Source organism: Caretta caretta, chromosome 10 (genome assembly GCF_965140235.1).
Source record: "Caretta caretta isolate rCarCar2 chromosome 10, rCarCar1.hap1, whole genome shotgun sequence".
NCBI classification, from domain to species: Eukaryota; Metazoa; Chordata; order Testudines; family Cheloniidae; genus Caretta; species Caretta caretta.
Window position 1 is genome coordinate 59,214,783 of NC_134215.1, and position 17,057 is coordinate 59,231,839.

The 17,057-nt window shown below is 39.0% G+C and overlaps 1 protein-coding gene and 1 long non-coding RNA gene across 14 annotated transcripts in view; one reads left to right on the plus strand and one right to left on the minus strand.

Annotated features, from left to right (window-relative positions):
* The window catches only part of LOC125644154 (uncharacterized), a 63,677-nt gene extending 59,917 nt beyond the window's left edge, over positions 1–3,760 (plus strand). Inside the window, exon 5 of the long non-coding RNA XR_012670231.1 lies at positions 1,186–3,760. This is a non-coding gene — a long non-coding RNA (uncharacterized LOC125644154). The remainder of the gene's footprint in view (positions 1–1,185) is intronic.
* Positions 3,761–7,173: 3,413 nt separating this feature from the next.
* Positions 7,174–17,057, minus strand: part of TCF12 (transcription factor 12) — a 288,403-nt gene continuing 278,519 nt past the window's right edge. For 7 of the 13 annotated variants that reach the window (XM_048865831.2, XM_048865835.2, XM_075133052.1 and 4 more), the window contains 3 exons: positions 15,764–15,996; positions 12,127–12,280; positions 7,174–9,479 (listed from right to left, as the gene is read on the minus strand). In XM_048865831.2, the coding sequence (XP_048721788.1) occupies positions 12,138–12,280; positions 15,764–15,996 (376 nt within the window). In that variant the 3' untranslated portion in view covers positions 7,174–9,479; positions 12,127–12,137. The remainder of the gene's footprint in view (positions 9,480–12,126; positions 12,281–15,763; positions 15,997–17,057) is intronic. The other 6 variants (XM_048865832.2, XM_048865833.2, XM_048865836.2 and 3 more) reach the window with 2 other exon arrangements.

The window sequence follows — 17,057 nt, forward strand, 5'->3', positions numbered from 1 at the left end:
ATGCCTACAAAAATCTTGATGTTTAGGCAGCTGATGAGCTGTGATCCCAGTGTATCATATTGACCAGTATTGTATCATTTCTTTGTGTTCCCTTGTCTGCCTGTATCCACCAGTTGTCTCTTGACTGTGTTATGTGGATGGCTTGTCCTACAAGGGAAAATTTTACCAGTTGAAGAATAATACTGGTATGGTTAAACTACTGTAGTTATACCAATATAAACTAAGGTGTGAGATTAAACCAAGCTAGACAGACCAGTCTAACTCCTCATGTGACTACATTTATTACAGAAGAAAGTTTTTTTTTTCCAGTTTAGCTTATATCACTTTGGAAGGGTTACCGCCCCCAACCCCGCCCCCAGCCCTTCCACGCAGCTGCATCTCCTGTCTGGGGTCTGTACAGCCCCACCGGAGGATGGGGCTGGGGGCAGTACCGGTACACCGCGCCGGAGGAGCTGTCAGCGCAGTGCGCTGGCTCCTGGGAGCGTCAGCCCCACGTTCTGCTCCTTTCGTCACTGCAGTTCCCAGGAGACCCCTGCGGTTCAGCAAATACCGATTTCTATCCACAGATATCCACATCTGCGGATAGAAGTTTGTATCTGCACAGGGCTCTACAATTCATTCTTGAAAATGTGTCTTTCCAGTATGGCATACCGGCAATAAATGTCTTAATGGTATGGCTTACCTGACCGTACCAGCTTACTTGCACTACTGAATCCAGTGTATAATAATGTTCTATTTACATGAGTTGCATATGAGAGCTTGTTCTAGCATACTGAGGTTTTAAATTAAATGGGTTTAGCCAGGAAAACAAGAGCCATTTGAGGAGCAGCAGCTTGGCAGTCCAGCCACGTCATCAATCATTTACTGCATCTCGAGGAGTAAGACACCTGGACCCTCAGGAGCATGATGAATTGCCACCTTCTGACAAGTCGTCCTGCCATGCCCTGACTTTCCAGCAACCAGACATAGTAAGGCTTGTAGTGGGTTCTAGTTAGCTCCTTAGTTAAATGGGCACTTTAAACACCCCTGCCTCCAAAGCAGATTGGCCTCTGCTAAGAGGCCAGTGCTGGGAAGGAAGCGGCTGAACCAATGGCCTTATTCTCCTTTGTGGGTATTGTTTGTTTTAATAATAATGTGTGTATAAAACCATTCCTGAAATGGCAGTTTTTGTCCTTTCATCTATAGACACTCTTTGGAGAACTTAATTTGCAGTGATCCAGATTAACAGTTTAAGGCCAGAAGGGATCATTTGATCATCTAGTCTGAGCTCCTGAATATCACAGGACATTACATTTCAGCTACATTTCATTGTGTATTGAGCATGAGAACTTGTGTTTCACGAAAGCATATCTTCCAGAAAGGCATCTGGTCTTGATTTGAAGACCTCAAGAGATGAAGAATCCACCACCTCACTGGGTCACTTGTTCCATTTGCTAATCACCTTCACTGTTAATTTGAATTCCTCTGGCTTGAGTGTTCAACAAGCAAGAGCTGGAGTGGCAAAGACTGGTAACACAATGACCATGTGGAACCTGAGGAATTACCCGGAATGGGAACATGGAGAGCCTAGACACACATTTGAACAGTGCCCCTGCCCCGATGCAGTGCCCCTTGTCAACATGCTGTACCTTGGAGGAACTGTTTGAGATACATGACACAACCAGGTCTTGGCTGTGGTTCTGGAGTGACAAGCTACAATGATGAGCCAGCTTTTCTCAGCTAACTTAAAGAGCCCTTTAGACTCATTAGTTTCTCCCTGTGAAGTTACCCAGACACTATAATCGATTCACCTCTTAATCTTTTTGATAAAGATAAACAGATAGAACTCTTTAAAGTCTCTCACTGGAAGGCATTTTCACAAGCGTTTAAATCACTTGCACAGTCTCCTTTAGGTTTCTCAGTCATGTTTGAGTACCAAAGAATAAACTTCCAGGATTCTAAAAAAAAAGAGCAGAATGGGAGGGGGCATGAGAGAAGAGAGCAGCTGGCACAGTTGAGACCTATCAATGTTTGAGAACTTTTAAGAGAGTATAAAGTACCCTAGAGTTATTTTTAAAGTAAATAAATGATTTAGCAAACTACTAGCTCTAATTGCTGAGTAAGACCTAGGGAGTGGGAATATCAGACTAGACAATAGTGAAAGAAATGAAAAAACAAATGAACAAAGAGAAATGAAGGCCGAAGTATTGTTTTGTCATCTTACTGAGCAGCTATCAGAGTTTCTTTAGTGTTGATTTTCTTCCATGAGTTCACGGTCAAATCTTTTTGCTTTCAAGAATATTTTACTTCTGGATTTTCTTTACTAGCTGCATTGCTGAGCTGACGCTTCAAAACAAATACATCTTTTCTAAATACATTACCCTGAACTTTACTAGGAAAAGGACTGAGGCAGAACTTTCTCAAGCAATATAATCTGTATAGTGTCAAATGCTTTTCTTTTTAGTACAGAAACAACAAAAGCTTATGTCCACCGATGATGAGTGACTTTTTGTTGTTGTTGCATAAAAAAAAAAAAAGATAGATCTTTTCCTGTCCTTCCACTCTGGTTCTATGGCCGTTACTGTTCTGCCTGTTGTAACTTGCATTTCATTCCCTTTATGTGGCATTTAGGTAGCAGCATTAAAGGTGCACTGGTTCTTCCTTGAAATCCAGACCCAGCCACTTTGAAATTCTTCTTTTCAGAAGCTCTGATAGTTCTTTGAATTGTCACCTGAAATTCTCAAAATTTGAACATTTTTAGCACTGACCTGATTTTTCTGGCAGTTCTGTTCTTTGTGGTCAGCTGTAGCCCTCAGCTTTTCGAATTGGTTTGATCTTGGTTGCCATTCTGTCTAGCTTTTTCTGTGCCCATTTTGTTGGATCATATTAAAGAAGATCTGTATTAAAATCACAAATGAGTTTGATTCCCCCTAGTTTAAATTCCAGGATATTACTAATTAAGAGGTGTCTTGGTTTTTGGTACTGTTTCTCTCCCTCTATGTGTGAAACTTGCAAGCTGCTAATTGTGTTAGTACATTCTAAGACAGAGTCTGTTCTCAAAGCAATTCTTTGTAACAACAAGTACTCACACAGAGAGAGACTCAAAGCAATACTCTGTAACAACCCTTTTGTTGTATTCATCTCGCTTTGTTAACAATTGTGATTAAAATAGAGATGGAGAATGTATGTGGATGGATGCTTGGTGTGGATAATAACTGAATGATCAGGGAGGTGCCAGCCTAAGAATCCAGTGTCCATCGGCTGAAGAAGGCGTCAAGTGGAAATAATCAGAGGACCCCCCGGAGGGCAGACTGGAATCCACCCAACAGCCTCAAGAATGGGAGAACCAAATAACAAGATAACATCAGGCAGCACGGAGCCGTCAGGAATGTGCCATCTGCCGATTGATTCAGCAACAGCATGATGAAGCAATTTCCATAGACTGGCATAGGAAGAAATTCCTATAAAAATGGACTCTAGAAAGTGAGAACTTTGGGGTCTGATTCTGCAAACCAACTTCCAGGAGCATCAGATGAGCATCTGACAAGGCTCTGCTCCCTCCTCGTGTCCAGGCCACCTGGCCAGTGGCTTGGCATGAGCAACTCTAAGGCTGGTAACTATGGTAACAACTTAGCAGAACCTGTGTGTGTGTGTGTGTGTATGAATGAATGTGTGAATAAATATGAGATGAAATGGAATGTTATAGCTATAACTAACTGCTTACTATGATTCTTTCTGTATTCACAATAAATGTGGTATTTTGCCTTTTCCCCTTTAATAAGATCCTGTTGGTTTTTATTTTATTGGTATAACATTCAGCTTTTCCAATTGGTTTGATCTTGGTTGCCATTCTGTCTATCTTTTTCTGTGCCCATTTCATCTTCATATCGATCATCTCTCAAGTTATCATCAGAAGTTGTTACTTTGAACTCTGTGGAACCAGTGTGGGCTCGTGGATAGGAGACCAAACTGAGAATCAGAAGAAATTATTCTATTCCCAGCTCTGCCAATAACTCACTGACAACTTGAAAAAGTCACACAATCTCTGCCTAAGGCCTGGTCTAAACAGTTGGTTTATTTATTTTTCTCAAACTGGTATAAGTATTTTGGGTAAACGTGTTCCTCCCCCTGACCCCACTAAACATAACAGTTGTATTAGTACAATCCCTAGCCTGGATGCAGTTATACTGGTATAAAAGAGCCTTGTATCAATATAGCTCGCTCCTTTATGGGAGGGGAATAAGCTTATATCAGAAGGTAGCATCTTTCCATGGATGTAACTGCATCCACATTAGTGGGTGCGGGGACGGTGTACTACTTTAACTGTCCTGGTCAAGTTAAAGCAGTACAACACCCTCCTGCAACCCTGGTAGCACCATGGCTAAGGTTTTCTATAAGGTGTGTGTAGCAATGGCCTTAACTTCCCAATCTGTAAAATGGGGAAAAAATGGTTTCCCTCCTTCATAAAACTTCAAAAGCTATAGCTGAAATGTGTTATGTAAGTGCTAAGTGATGATGTTACAGATTCAAGAGCCAACTGTATTACCCAGTACCTGGAATTTCTTTTGCAGGCTCAAAAAGAACAGGAGTACTTGTGGCACCTTAGAGACTAACAAATTTATTAGTTATTCTGCTCTGTAATGGCCCTATGGATAGCCAGACTATTTTTCTGCAGTTAAGAATCTGAGAAGAGGAGGGTCCAACTGTTTCTGCTTCATGATGGGAGAAGAGCAAAATCAGGTTTCTATGTTTTTGGCCTTTCCCCATTTTGGAATGACAGAAAGCCTTACTCACAATGTTTCAGATGCTCAAGGATCACTAATAGGGCTTTGTTTAACAGAGACAGCCTACCATCCATCTCTTCCCCTCAGTGGCCAGACCAACATCCAAACTTATTACATTTTTAAAGAGAAAACAAGAAAGACGACAAAGAAAGAGGGACTGTATCAGTGCAAAGAGATGAAAGGAGGATCAGGGCGAGAGAAAGGTGATGGAAACAGGCCAGAGGTATGGTAGAAACAGAAAAGGAGGGTGAAGAAAGGGAGAGAAGTTTAAAGAAATATATTGTTTTCAACTCCTCACACAGCCGTCAGTTTGTCATTTTCTGACATTCAGAGGTGGAACAGGGCAGATGTTTGTCTGAAGAGAAAGTAGAGCTAAAAGGCTGAATTCAGAATTATTACCAGGGTAAGAAAAAATGTATTGGGATAGAAACGTGGTCTGTGCTGAAGAAAGCATCAGATAGATCAATCCCACAGTCCTCAAGGGCTAGGAAAAAGGTTTACAACTGCAATGTTATGCTATGTGATGGCAAAAGTATTCATTTCTTCCCACATGCATAGGATGGTTTTACCTGCATGATAGATAGAGCCTCCTATACAGTATTTGGCCAGGTCTACACTAGAAATGTTTGCCAGTATAATAATGTCAGTTGGGGAGTGATATGTGATATATATATTATATTTACAAAATACAGTAGATTCCATGTAATTGCAATCCTGATATTGAGCAATGGCATGCTGCCTATTGGCAACTTTTTTTTAGAAGAAAGATGCTACCCACTTGTAGGCAGGTGTGCAGAAGGAAGTCTGGACATGCCAAGCACCCTCTACAGGCAGGTTTGCAAGGCTGCAGCCAGGGAAGGAAGTATTGGCTGCAGCCCGGCACACCTGCCCGTGACTGGTGCTCAGCATGTCCCAGGGCTTCTTTCTGGGGCTGCAGCCCAGCATACCTGCTTCCACATGGGGACCACACAGGGGGTGATGGCTGGAAGGGGAGGCTGTGGGCCAAGCACTAGCAGGGAGAGGGGCTGCAGTCCAGATGCTGGATCTGCACAGTACCTCTCCCTATGTTCTCCAGGCCACACCCTGCTGGGGGACTGTGCACAGCGAAGGAAGCACTGGGATGTGCTGAGCCCCGACCCCTGGAGAGTGCAGGCAGAGGTACCATGTAGATCCATGGCCCCAGCGCCACCACTCCCTGTGGAAAGCCCCAGCATCTAGACTGCAGCCCTGCTCCTTGCTGCTGCCCTGCCCACAGGTTTGCAGGGCTTCAGCCAGGGAAGACACATCCCAGTGCTTCCTTCCATGGCTGCTGCCTCACAAACCTGCCTTCTGCTTAGTAGCAACTGCCGGATAATAGCAACTTTTTGCTGTCAAGTGAGGGTTTGTTAATAAGCAGAATTGGTGTACTGTGCTTCTATACAGGCAAAAACCTACAGGCAGATGCCATTTATACCAGCACAGAAGTGCTTTTGCTGGTGTCGGGTATTTTACTCTAAGAAGCAGTATAAATTATACTTCTAAGAAGCAGTATAAATTATACTGACAAAAGCAAAAGCTGCATCTACACTAGGAGGGTTTGCTACAATAGCAAACCTATTCTGGTGTAGACGAGGCTTTAGTTAAAACAATTATTTTCAAGATACTCTAACATTATATAGAGAAAGAACTTTTCTTTCTGGGACTATTATTCTTATTTTAGGCCACAAGACAAATAAAATGTAGAAAACATTATTTAAGGTGTTAGGAGACCCAAATTTAATTGTGCTACCACTTAAAGTATTTGGTTTTAAACAAACTGCAGTTTACAAACTGTAAATAGATTTCACCATGGCTGACTATGATAATTTATTTATGCATAGTTGATACCCAATTCCTTTTTCATTTGTAATAATGGGAAAAAAGCTAAGAAAATTTTCAAGCCTCATGTGTGCATATCTCTTTCACAAAACTTGAATAGATGTGCCAGTCAATCTGAAAGTAACTCAGGCACCCACGAATCCTATCAATGGCACAGGGAGGGCTTGGAACTTGATAACTTACTAACCTTTAAAGGGCAGGTGAAATATTTCCTGATGAATCTGTAAACAGGAAGAATGAAGGTGTGGGGTGCAACTATATGCAATGGAGTAGCAACTGCAGCTACCAACTTGCTGTTTGCATATGCACACACACTTTTTGGGGGCTGCCAGTACTGCTTGGCTGTTGGTCCTACTGAAATCAATGGGGGGTTTGCCATTGATCTCAATGGGAGCAGCACATACCCATTTTGTGCCTGCAATTTAAGCTGGTGTGCTTTAGAAATCTGTTTGCTTTTTATTGGAGTAAATACGGAAGCTGTTGTGCCACTGGGTTTCCAAGCAACACAATCGCTGATGAAAGAGAAATGTTAAAAACTCACTGATTTACCATGTTAAAAAAGATGGCACATTTATTGCTACATAAATGTTATATACATAGTGTTTTCTGTTACATTGACAGAAAATTTTTTGAACTTCTTGCTGCTGGTTGAAAAGGTTTTATCAGCAATACCTTGAAATTTGACACAGGGTACAAATCTGCAATAAACCAACAATGGAAACTGGAGAACAAGATGAGAAGCAATTCATCTCGGACAATTAGCTCTTACAATACTCCATAGGTACTACACGGTATGCTAGAACCCTACTATGGTCTTACAATGCTATTGTAAATTTCTGATATTAATGAACATGTTATGGTAAATAACCCTACATTTTTACTACCTAATATAGTAAAATAAAGTAAGAAACTTTTTACTGAAAACTTTTTCGATTTCAAAAATCTAGAAAGAGTAATATTTAGAATTCAAGAAATTTTCTTACAAGATTATTGTATAAAAGACTAGCTACAGTGAAAAATAAGCCAAATGTTTTTTTCTTTCTATTTTATGAAGGAAAGCTTCTGGGCATACTGCAAAGTCTAATATAGCCAAAAAGACAACAAGCTTAGAAGGAAAAAGGCCCGGCAGTGGCACGTGATCACTTTCACACATCATAAGCGACAAATTTGTTTAGCTGATAAACACTGAAATGAAGAACAAGGCCACAGATATAGTCAGATATTATCTGATGATATATTCAAATTAATTAAAGTAATAGAATGAAACCACTAATTTCACAAACAACCCGTTTGTTAGGAACCACCCAAAACATGATTTTAAATTTATTAGTCTGTTTTAACAGTCTTTTTTGTTGTTGTTCTTTTAAAATAATTTCAGTTAATTTGAATGATTAATTGTTTTGTTCCTTTTTTGTGTGTGAGCTGATTGGGTATTGCCTCTTTCACTGGTGGTAACAATAACTAAGACAACCTTGGCTTGATAGTTTTCCCCCATGGTCATTGCAGTGGAAGACAGTTTCCATGGAAGTTCAGAGGGATTTTAACAATCAACACATTAGTGACAAAGGAATACTTATGGACACTGTTCTGGTGGAGCAACATTTAATGGTTTAATGCTAATATGGCTTGGGAGGGGGTGGTTTGTTTGCAATTGATTGAATCACACTGAATTCTTCTCCACTGACAAGCCACACAAAAATGACAAGATAATTAATGTATACAATAAGGAAAAAGATTGGTGACCATTGCTCTTATCTCCCATTAAGTAATTAGCCCACACAGCTGTGTTTAGTTCATCACACTACCTGCCATGGTGAATTTAGGATTTTACAGTTCACCATAATTACAGCCCGAAAAGTCTCCTCTGTATTTTAATGCATTTTGTGCTTACATACAGCTAACACTTTACATGTACTATATGTAGTACTTACTGCTTGGAAAACAAAGCAATTCTAACAAAGTAGATTCTCCCCACCCAATTTACACTTCACGTTACAAGCTTTACTATGAAGCCTAGAAGCCTAAAAAGGTTTGGTTTATAATTAGAAATAAAAATATTTATTTGAGGAAAGTCTGAGGGAAACAATACCACTTTTTAAATCCAAGAAATGGCATGGTCACAGTACTGCTCCTGTCTGCGGTCTTCACTGTGCCTTCTAATGGCTTGAAGTATGGAGCTCAGTATGGAAGCTGACGATGACCATAACTGTTCAGATTACCAGAGACCAAAAATAACATTAAAAAAAAAAGCTATGTCAAGGAATATTTTCCTACTGCATGGAAAACACTAGTCAAATGGCAAAAGGAGTGGAAATGACAACAAAAGACTTTTCCCTTCCTTTTTTAAGACACTAATAGGTATGCTGGGAATGCTAAGGGTCAACGGTTGTCACGGCTTTGTTCTCTGAATGTGAACAGCTTTAACAAATGCTGGCATCAGCTGAAATTCTATCAGCTTTCAACATGTTAACTTTTCCCTTTATATGTAGACCTTTACAGTTCCATAACAATAAATAAAATTTGTAGTTACAATGCATTTGTCAATTCAGTTTAGGCACAAGGCAACTTCCACGATGAGTGGAGAGATCTCAACAGTCTCTGATTGTGCAGAAGCGACACACTGCTTGCAACAGAATGATATGTTCAGAGTATTTCATGGGCTGAAATTCTATCTGAAGATCTTTGTATCTTCACTTCTGATGCAGGTGTTGACCAGTAGCTTTGATCATAAGATTGCATTTGGGTTTCTTGCTTCAAGTGTTTTCTCCTGTCAGATTTGTGTCTTCATATAATGTTAGTTGTCTGTGTCCTTGTGAAGAAAGGTCACCTTCTATATATCCTACCGATAATTCTGGAATTCTGGCATGGAAATAGGAGACAAATTGTATTAATAAAACAATTAATGAAAAATTAGCAACACTATTATCTACACTGTAGCTGTATCATATTTGCAGCGTTGTTGCAGCTGTCGGTCCCAGGATATTAGCGAGACAAGCTTGGTGAGGTGAAATCTTCTTTTGAACCAACTTCTGTTGGTGAAAGAGACAAGCTTTCAAGTTTACACAGAGCTCTTCTTTAGGTCTTTTTTCAGTGAATTTAGTGCAAATGAAATGTACCAAATTACTGTAATTCTGTGTCCCTCAAGCACATCCAGCTACAATGCAAACATATCCTACTCCACTGATGTGCCATGAAGATGGCCTGGGAAAAACATCTTTTGGTGAGGTTGACAAAATAGCTCAGTCTCCATGCCCATTCCAGCATGGATTTCTCAGCTGCAACTGCCAGCTAAGATGTTGGTCTGGATGGTAGTTCTTACAATGTGGAAACCTGTCTACCAGGAATTGGACTGAAACCACTAAGTCCATTTTATCTAGGCAACTGAAAAGCCATTAGAATCTTGAGGTGGCAGCAACAAGATACCACTGATTATTATTACATAGAGAAACCAAAACTAACTTATTTTTTCCTCAACTCAAAGGAGAACTTCACCTTTAGAACGAAACCCTACAATGGAATGGAACAATTCTTAACAATCCAGTATGGTTTAGAAGCACATGATCACTCTGTCATATGTTTGTGTTATTTTAAAAATAAATGTCTCAACCTAGCAAAGATGAAAGAACTACAACCAACTAAACAAACTGTTCTGGGAAAAACTTAATAGCCTACTCTTTTTCAGAATGGCACTGAAAATTTCCTTTTGTCTGGAAAATCATGATTTTATATATTGTTTAGGAAGTGGTAGGAGGCGGGAGTAAGTATTTGCAACACTCAATGTGCAGGTCTAAAAAACCAAACAATTGTTTAATTTGTCTTTGCCAAGACTACATATCTAACATTTTTCATTAAGAATTGGACACTTTCTATGGGTTTCAGAGTAGCAGCCGTGTCAGTCTGTATCCGCAAAAAGAAAAGGAGTACTTGTGGCACCTTAGAGACTAACCAATTTATTTGAGCATTCTACAGAAGCTCTTATTTTTTCCTAAGTTATACAAATGATTATTCATATTCTAATTGGCATCATTAAAGGTGCATGCTGTTGTATGTAACTAGTCAGTACAATCTTTTTCATCAGTGTTCAGATTTTGTTACCCTAATACTGTAATTACTTAAAGGTTTACCGACATCATGCTACTTCTTGCTACAAGTTCTTTGTAAAAGTGTGTGGAGAAATTCAGTTCTTAGTGTTGCATGAAAATCAACTGTGTTGATTTGACAGGACTGTCTTTTGGCAAACTAGAAGGGGCCTATTATAGTGGTGTGAAATGAAACAAAAATTAGAGGAACTCAGTTGGGCTTTTTATGCTTTTAGGTAGAAAAAAGAATATTTCTTCAATCTAGTTTACAGAGGAAGGAGCTGACTGATTGCTATGGAAGTGGGAAAAATATCACCGGAAATATTCTCTAACAAGGTTCAATTTCAGTGCCACCTTGATGTTTTGGAAGGTCTCTTAGAGGGTATGCAGCTACCTTGGGATAAATTCCAGGATGCTGCAGAAGGATTTGCTGCACAACTTTGACCAAAGTTAATAGAGTCTATGATACTAAATCCATGGACGATACATCCAAAAATGTAATCTCTTGTCTTTGTAAAATATAAGTGAAAATAAAGGCACTGGAGCCTGACCATGGAATTAATAGCTTTGATGAGCCCAAGTAGCCAGGAAAGTACTTCTTTCAGGAATTCTAACAGGAATTTGCAGGGTCAAAAGCAGCTTTTCATTATTTTTACCAATTCTGTTGAAAAACAGACTGATATCCCAGTATGGGATCATCAACTGGAGCTTTCAAATGAATGATATAGTAACCACCTGGCTACATGAGACAAACAAACACTGGTTTTTTGTGTCTTGATTCACAAAAAGCTAAAATTGTAGCCACATAAAATAGGATTTTATTGAAGATGTTTCTAATGCAGATTGCAAAGACAGACAGTCAAGTAATGCCTGTCAGACAAGTGGTATGATTTAAATGACTGGCCTCAAGCCAAATACCAATCCTCTTCTATTTGAAATGAAAAGCCCCTTCTGACTTTTTGAGTTGCTGTGTGAATCAGCACTGGGAATTGATGAGTTGATAGTTAAACAAGTGAGATATTTATACCTCTTGAGTTTGCACAATTAATCTCTATTATTTTTGGTTTATCTAGCCTAGTCATGAGTAGTTCCTCTGAGGTCACACCATGAAGGCCACCTGACTCAGGAGAATATATCTGCAGGCAACAACACATGCAAATAAAAAGAAGCTACCTAAAATTCCTGGTTCTTTGGTTTATAACTAACCCACATCTGAATATTCTTACTCGCGGCTCAGATGTACAGAAGTGCTTAGTGCACTTTAATGAAGAGGCTCATGTCCACTGGTAGCTTCAGTTACTCAGAATAATCACATAAATTGTGTTTTTGTTAGCTTTCAGACTTCAGTCAGTAAATCAAGTTACAGCCATCCCAGTGTATTGATGGGACCCTGTCCCCACACTGACAAACATGAAGAAGAGACATACCTGGCTGGTGTTCACATATGACCCATAGGGTTGGTAGTTTCACTAAGCCCAGGGTGGCTTCCTGGGTGTGGTGTTGGTGGCTCTGCCGATACGGCAGAAACTTTTTCTTCTTCCCTTCTCTTAAGGCAGGCTGCTTTGGGGTTTAGGTTCCTCTCTGTCACAGGAGAGAAAACAGCCCTTAACATCCTACGCACTGCTACCAAGAGTGGGCATTTAGCATATTCACAATAGGCCATGGTACTGAAGAAAGCTATCCATTTTGCACAGCTTCTGTTTCTGATTTTTTAAGATATTTAGGCTGCTGAAGATTCAGACAAGTGCCAAGTGGGATTTTCAAAAGTGCCTATTCATTTTAATAGGACCTGTCCACCTACATGCTTTTGAAAATTCCAATGGGCACCAATCTGTATTTTGAGGTGCCTGAACACCTTTGAAAATATGACCCTTTGTTACCACAGAAATTTGCTAAACTGAAACCAAAGAAAATGCACTTTGGAGTTTCCTTAAATGCAGACCAATGAGATTCTGCCCCTGTGCTGAAGTCCCCCTGTGCTGAAGGGCAGTGATGACATCATTCAACTTGCTGGACAATAATCATGTTATACTGCTTTTTTGCTGGCCCTTAGTAATGTGTAGGGCAAAGGCAGCTGAATTGGCTGTGGGGATGCTCCTCATCCTCCTTGCATAGTCCTCAAACTACCCACAGTGGGCCACTCAGTTTTCAGAAGCCAGTTAGTATTGTTAGGTGGCAGCAGTGTATTCGTTGCTCTCCACAAAATTCCCACATAACTTTGGCAAGTCATACTCAGTTCCATACTTACTATCTCTGCAAAATGGGCCTAGGCACACTTCCACTAAGCCAGGAGAATGTTTGGATGGGTCATCTAGCGTGACGAGTAATTTTACTATATTTCCTTTCTCTTTAGGATGTCAGCCTTTGCCGGTTTGTACCTGGCAAAAATATTCATGCTTGTCATGTTTTTTCTCAATAAGCTTCAATGACAGAGAACTGGGTCTAGTTTTCAAATCATGGCAATTTCTTAAACATGTTACTTTGCCTGTTCTTGAAGACTGCCTCTTCCATGAGCCAAAATAAAATTTGAAAAAACCTGGAGGTTTTAAATTTTGTGGTATAATACAATCCCATTGGACAGACAAAGGGACACAAAGAATTATTAGATGCACTCACTTTAAAAAAGGAGTAATTTTAAATGTCAGACCACTACTGAATTTAATCAACATGTTCAGATAACATTTTAGTTGTCAATGAAATTTAACCAAAAATCTGAAATGTAAGGATTTCCCTCTCTCTCTTTGGGGTCTTGAGTAATAATAAGAAAGTCAGGTTTATTTTTTTTGTAGGACCAAGGATACAACTGAAGAAATTACAACCATTTCACAATATGCCAACCTGCAGACCCAGCACTGAAACCCTTATCACCTTACTCCATACTTACCGGCTCTACCACTTGAGCTATTTGAAGAACCCTGTTGACCATCAGCTACAGAAATACCCTCTTGTTATTTATAATTCAAAATCTGACAGTTGTGGGCAATGTGCACACATGGTGTCTCTTCTGCTCTGCTAAAATCTTTGGCAAAATCTCCCAATAGCAACAATGAGCAGGATTGGCCTCCAAATTGCTGAGAACAAAAATTGTTAACAACTTTGTTTAAGTACAACCCTTTTTTCCTACACATATAGCTGGTCTGTGAGTTTCAAGAAGGCTCACCTAAGTGGAAGCTTTGAAAGGTGATGGCAACCATTATTTAGCTGGTGGGAAACAAAAATATATTAGGCCAAACTCAGAGTTTCAAAACAGTGTAGTTTTTATTTTAAATTGACCTGTAACTCAAAAAAATTATTTGATGAATTTTTGTCCTCTTTTATAGAAATAATCTGTTGCCTTCAGAGAAAATATAGTAATTTTTCAGGTAAAATCAATTTTCCAAGCCAAAGTTGCAAAGGGGCTGAAACAGGACTTCATACTGAAAGCTGGCTGCAACCTTAACTATAGAGACACCATTGCCTCGCCATAATAACTGTGTTCATCCAGTGTTCTCTGAAGGGAACTTAATTTCATTAAAAGCTGTATCAACAAAACTATGCCTAAAAGTAAGATTTCAAATGTTTCACACAAAGTACTTATGCTCAGTGTCATTATTCACACTGTCACTTCTAACACACATTCTTCCAGTGATTTTTTTGATATACCATGCAAAATACCACTGAAGGTGAAAGTAAAAATGAGGTGTAAGTTGCCAATATAAGCAGCAGACTACAGTAGGTGTCATTTAGAGATACAACACATTAAGCAAACATGAAAGTTGACATCATCCACACCTGCAAGACATTTACACTCATATTGGAAATGCATCAGATGAGAAATACAATGAAGGACAGTTGTTCAACCAGCCCAAAGGGAGAAAAAATGAGAACGCTCACCCAATTCTCTTAGGCATCAACCTCACAAGGGAGACAGGTGGCTCAGATGTCTGTTTCATCATTTCTTTGCCATAAATGTAAAAGGAGCTTACACATTAAGGTCAACAGTAGCTCCATTAACATCGGAGAATGGAAATGTTATCAAGGACTATGTTTATTTTTCAACATAACCTCTACAAGGGGCATCTAAAAGATGCCACAGATGTGTATTTGTTGATAAGAATTAAGAAAAATGTACATTGCAGAGACAGAAGTAAAAGAAAACCAAGTATAACAGAAGCAGCCATCTTAGTCTGTATTCGCAAAAAGAAAAGGAGTACTTGTGGCACCTTAGAGACTAACCAATTTATTTGAGCATGAGCTTTCGTGAGCTACAGCTCACTTCATCGGATGAGCTGTAGCTCACGAAAGCTTATGCTCAAATAAATTGGTTAGTCTCTAAGGTGCCACAAGTACTCCTTTTCTTTTTGTGAAAACCAAGTACATTTCTCTAGTTGTTTTCCTTAAAGTCATATCAATTTACAAATAACTCACTTTCTCACCAGCTTGTAGTGCATGTTATTTCCATTTAAAAATCCTTTTTTTTTAGAAAAACGTGAATTGTGAAAGACAGAGGAAAGGAGAACATATGAAAAATAAATCATGGAATTAATTTTTTATATATTTTTTTGTATAAAGTATACAATAAGTAGCTACGGCATTACTCATAGTAATGTATACTGTAATTTAAACTTAATTAAATCCAATCAAACTTACTTGCCTCTTATAGAAATGTGTAGGACCAACCTTAAATTACAGGACACCCCCCCCTTTTTTTTTTGCTAAAATTTCCATACTGTTAAATAAGCATATGTTGCAAATCAAAGCAGGACATTCCTCAATCTTTTCCATAATGAGTCTATTCTGGATGCATAATGAAGAGATGGCTCCTTGCAAAGGAGCAAACACAGGATCAAAGGATCCTAAACCTATTTTATTTTGAACAGTCCCTTGGTTTTCCCAAAGTATGTTAACATTTTTACATGAAGGCAAATATGTTTCTAATAAATTGTACATCTGGTTAGTTGCTGTGTGTGTTAGAAGAAAAATGCAAATGAAAAACATGATGCATGCAGTAAAGGGGACTGCAAACTGTTACATGAGTAAAACAACCCCTAGCTGTGACAGCACAGTGGTAGGTAGCCTACTAACCTCTGACTTGTTGCTCTAGACTGAGGATGACTGCCACAGCCTGGTGAAGAATAAGCAGTTTTGTTTGTGGTTTTTCACTCTTCAGGTGAAGCTGACACATACGGCCAAGTTCTTTAAATGCCTCGTTAATATCTCGTACACGCAAGCGTTCTCTAGCGTTATTTGCCATTCTCCTCTCTTTCTCTCTTTCGATCTTCTGTTCTGGGTTTAAGTCTTCATCTTCATTAGTACTGCTGAAAAAAAACAACAGGGAAGATAAAAGTTTTATAGATATTTTGGAGGTCAGGATCCATTTTAATAACAGGTATAAACATCACAAGTGTGCTTGGCAAATGACATGGCTAAAATATCCATATTAGATCAAAATTCCGATTTGATTCATTTTATGCTGGTATATCCATTTAACAGTGGAAGCATAGAAATGGCCTCATCTGAAAAAGAAAAGTGACCATTTCAAAGTGGCACATATACACAAGCAAACTGATAAAAACATATATATATATTGCTGCTGCCATTCTTGCCACCTTCAGTTTTCCCTGAAAATATGCGTCTCGATGGCTTTTACATTGCTAGCTGACTTTGAATTAAATAAAATGTATATGTACGGTGTCCATAGACAGCACATTCTTTCCAAGAATAATGGAGGAATACGCCTCACCCTTGGCGAAGCAATGGTACTTATCGCAAACTTGCTGCCTACTCATTGGTCGGTGGACTTCCCAAATTCAGAGTTCCCCAACCATTATTTCAGGTATGCATAAAACATCTGTAATAGATTTTGAAGCTTTCCAACATCTCAACTGCATTAAAAATTATAAAATAATTTTCAACTTAATAAATTCATACGTTTATGAAAAATATGGTTCTTTCCTATTAAACATTTATTTGTGCAGTTTTCAGAAACTTTCCCTTTTTTATCATCCATTGCAGATCCAGTGGAAGTTTTGTGGCTAAGGACTTCTTTATCACTCCACTCCAAACTGTGATAACTATATAGCTGCACACAGTGTAGAGAGGACTATGATTAACTTCAAAACTGTGTAAAAATAAGATTTCAAAATCTTCTGCTCACTCCTCGGTGCATTATTAAAATGCCAATGTGTAAAAATACCATGTTCTGCCTACTGATATATGCACATTAAGTCAACATTTTAAAACACAAGCTTGTTGATATAGGACAAAAAGGAAGCTTTGAGACTGAATCTAAAGTTACCAACGGTTTACAAGCTCTCGCTGCTATTGGTAAGGACACAATATGCAAAACAGCCTGCACTTTAAAAAGAAGCAGAGTAGA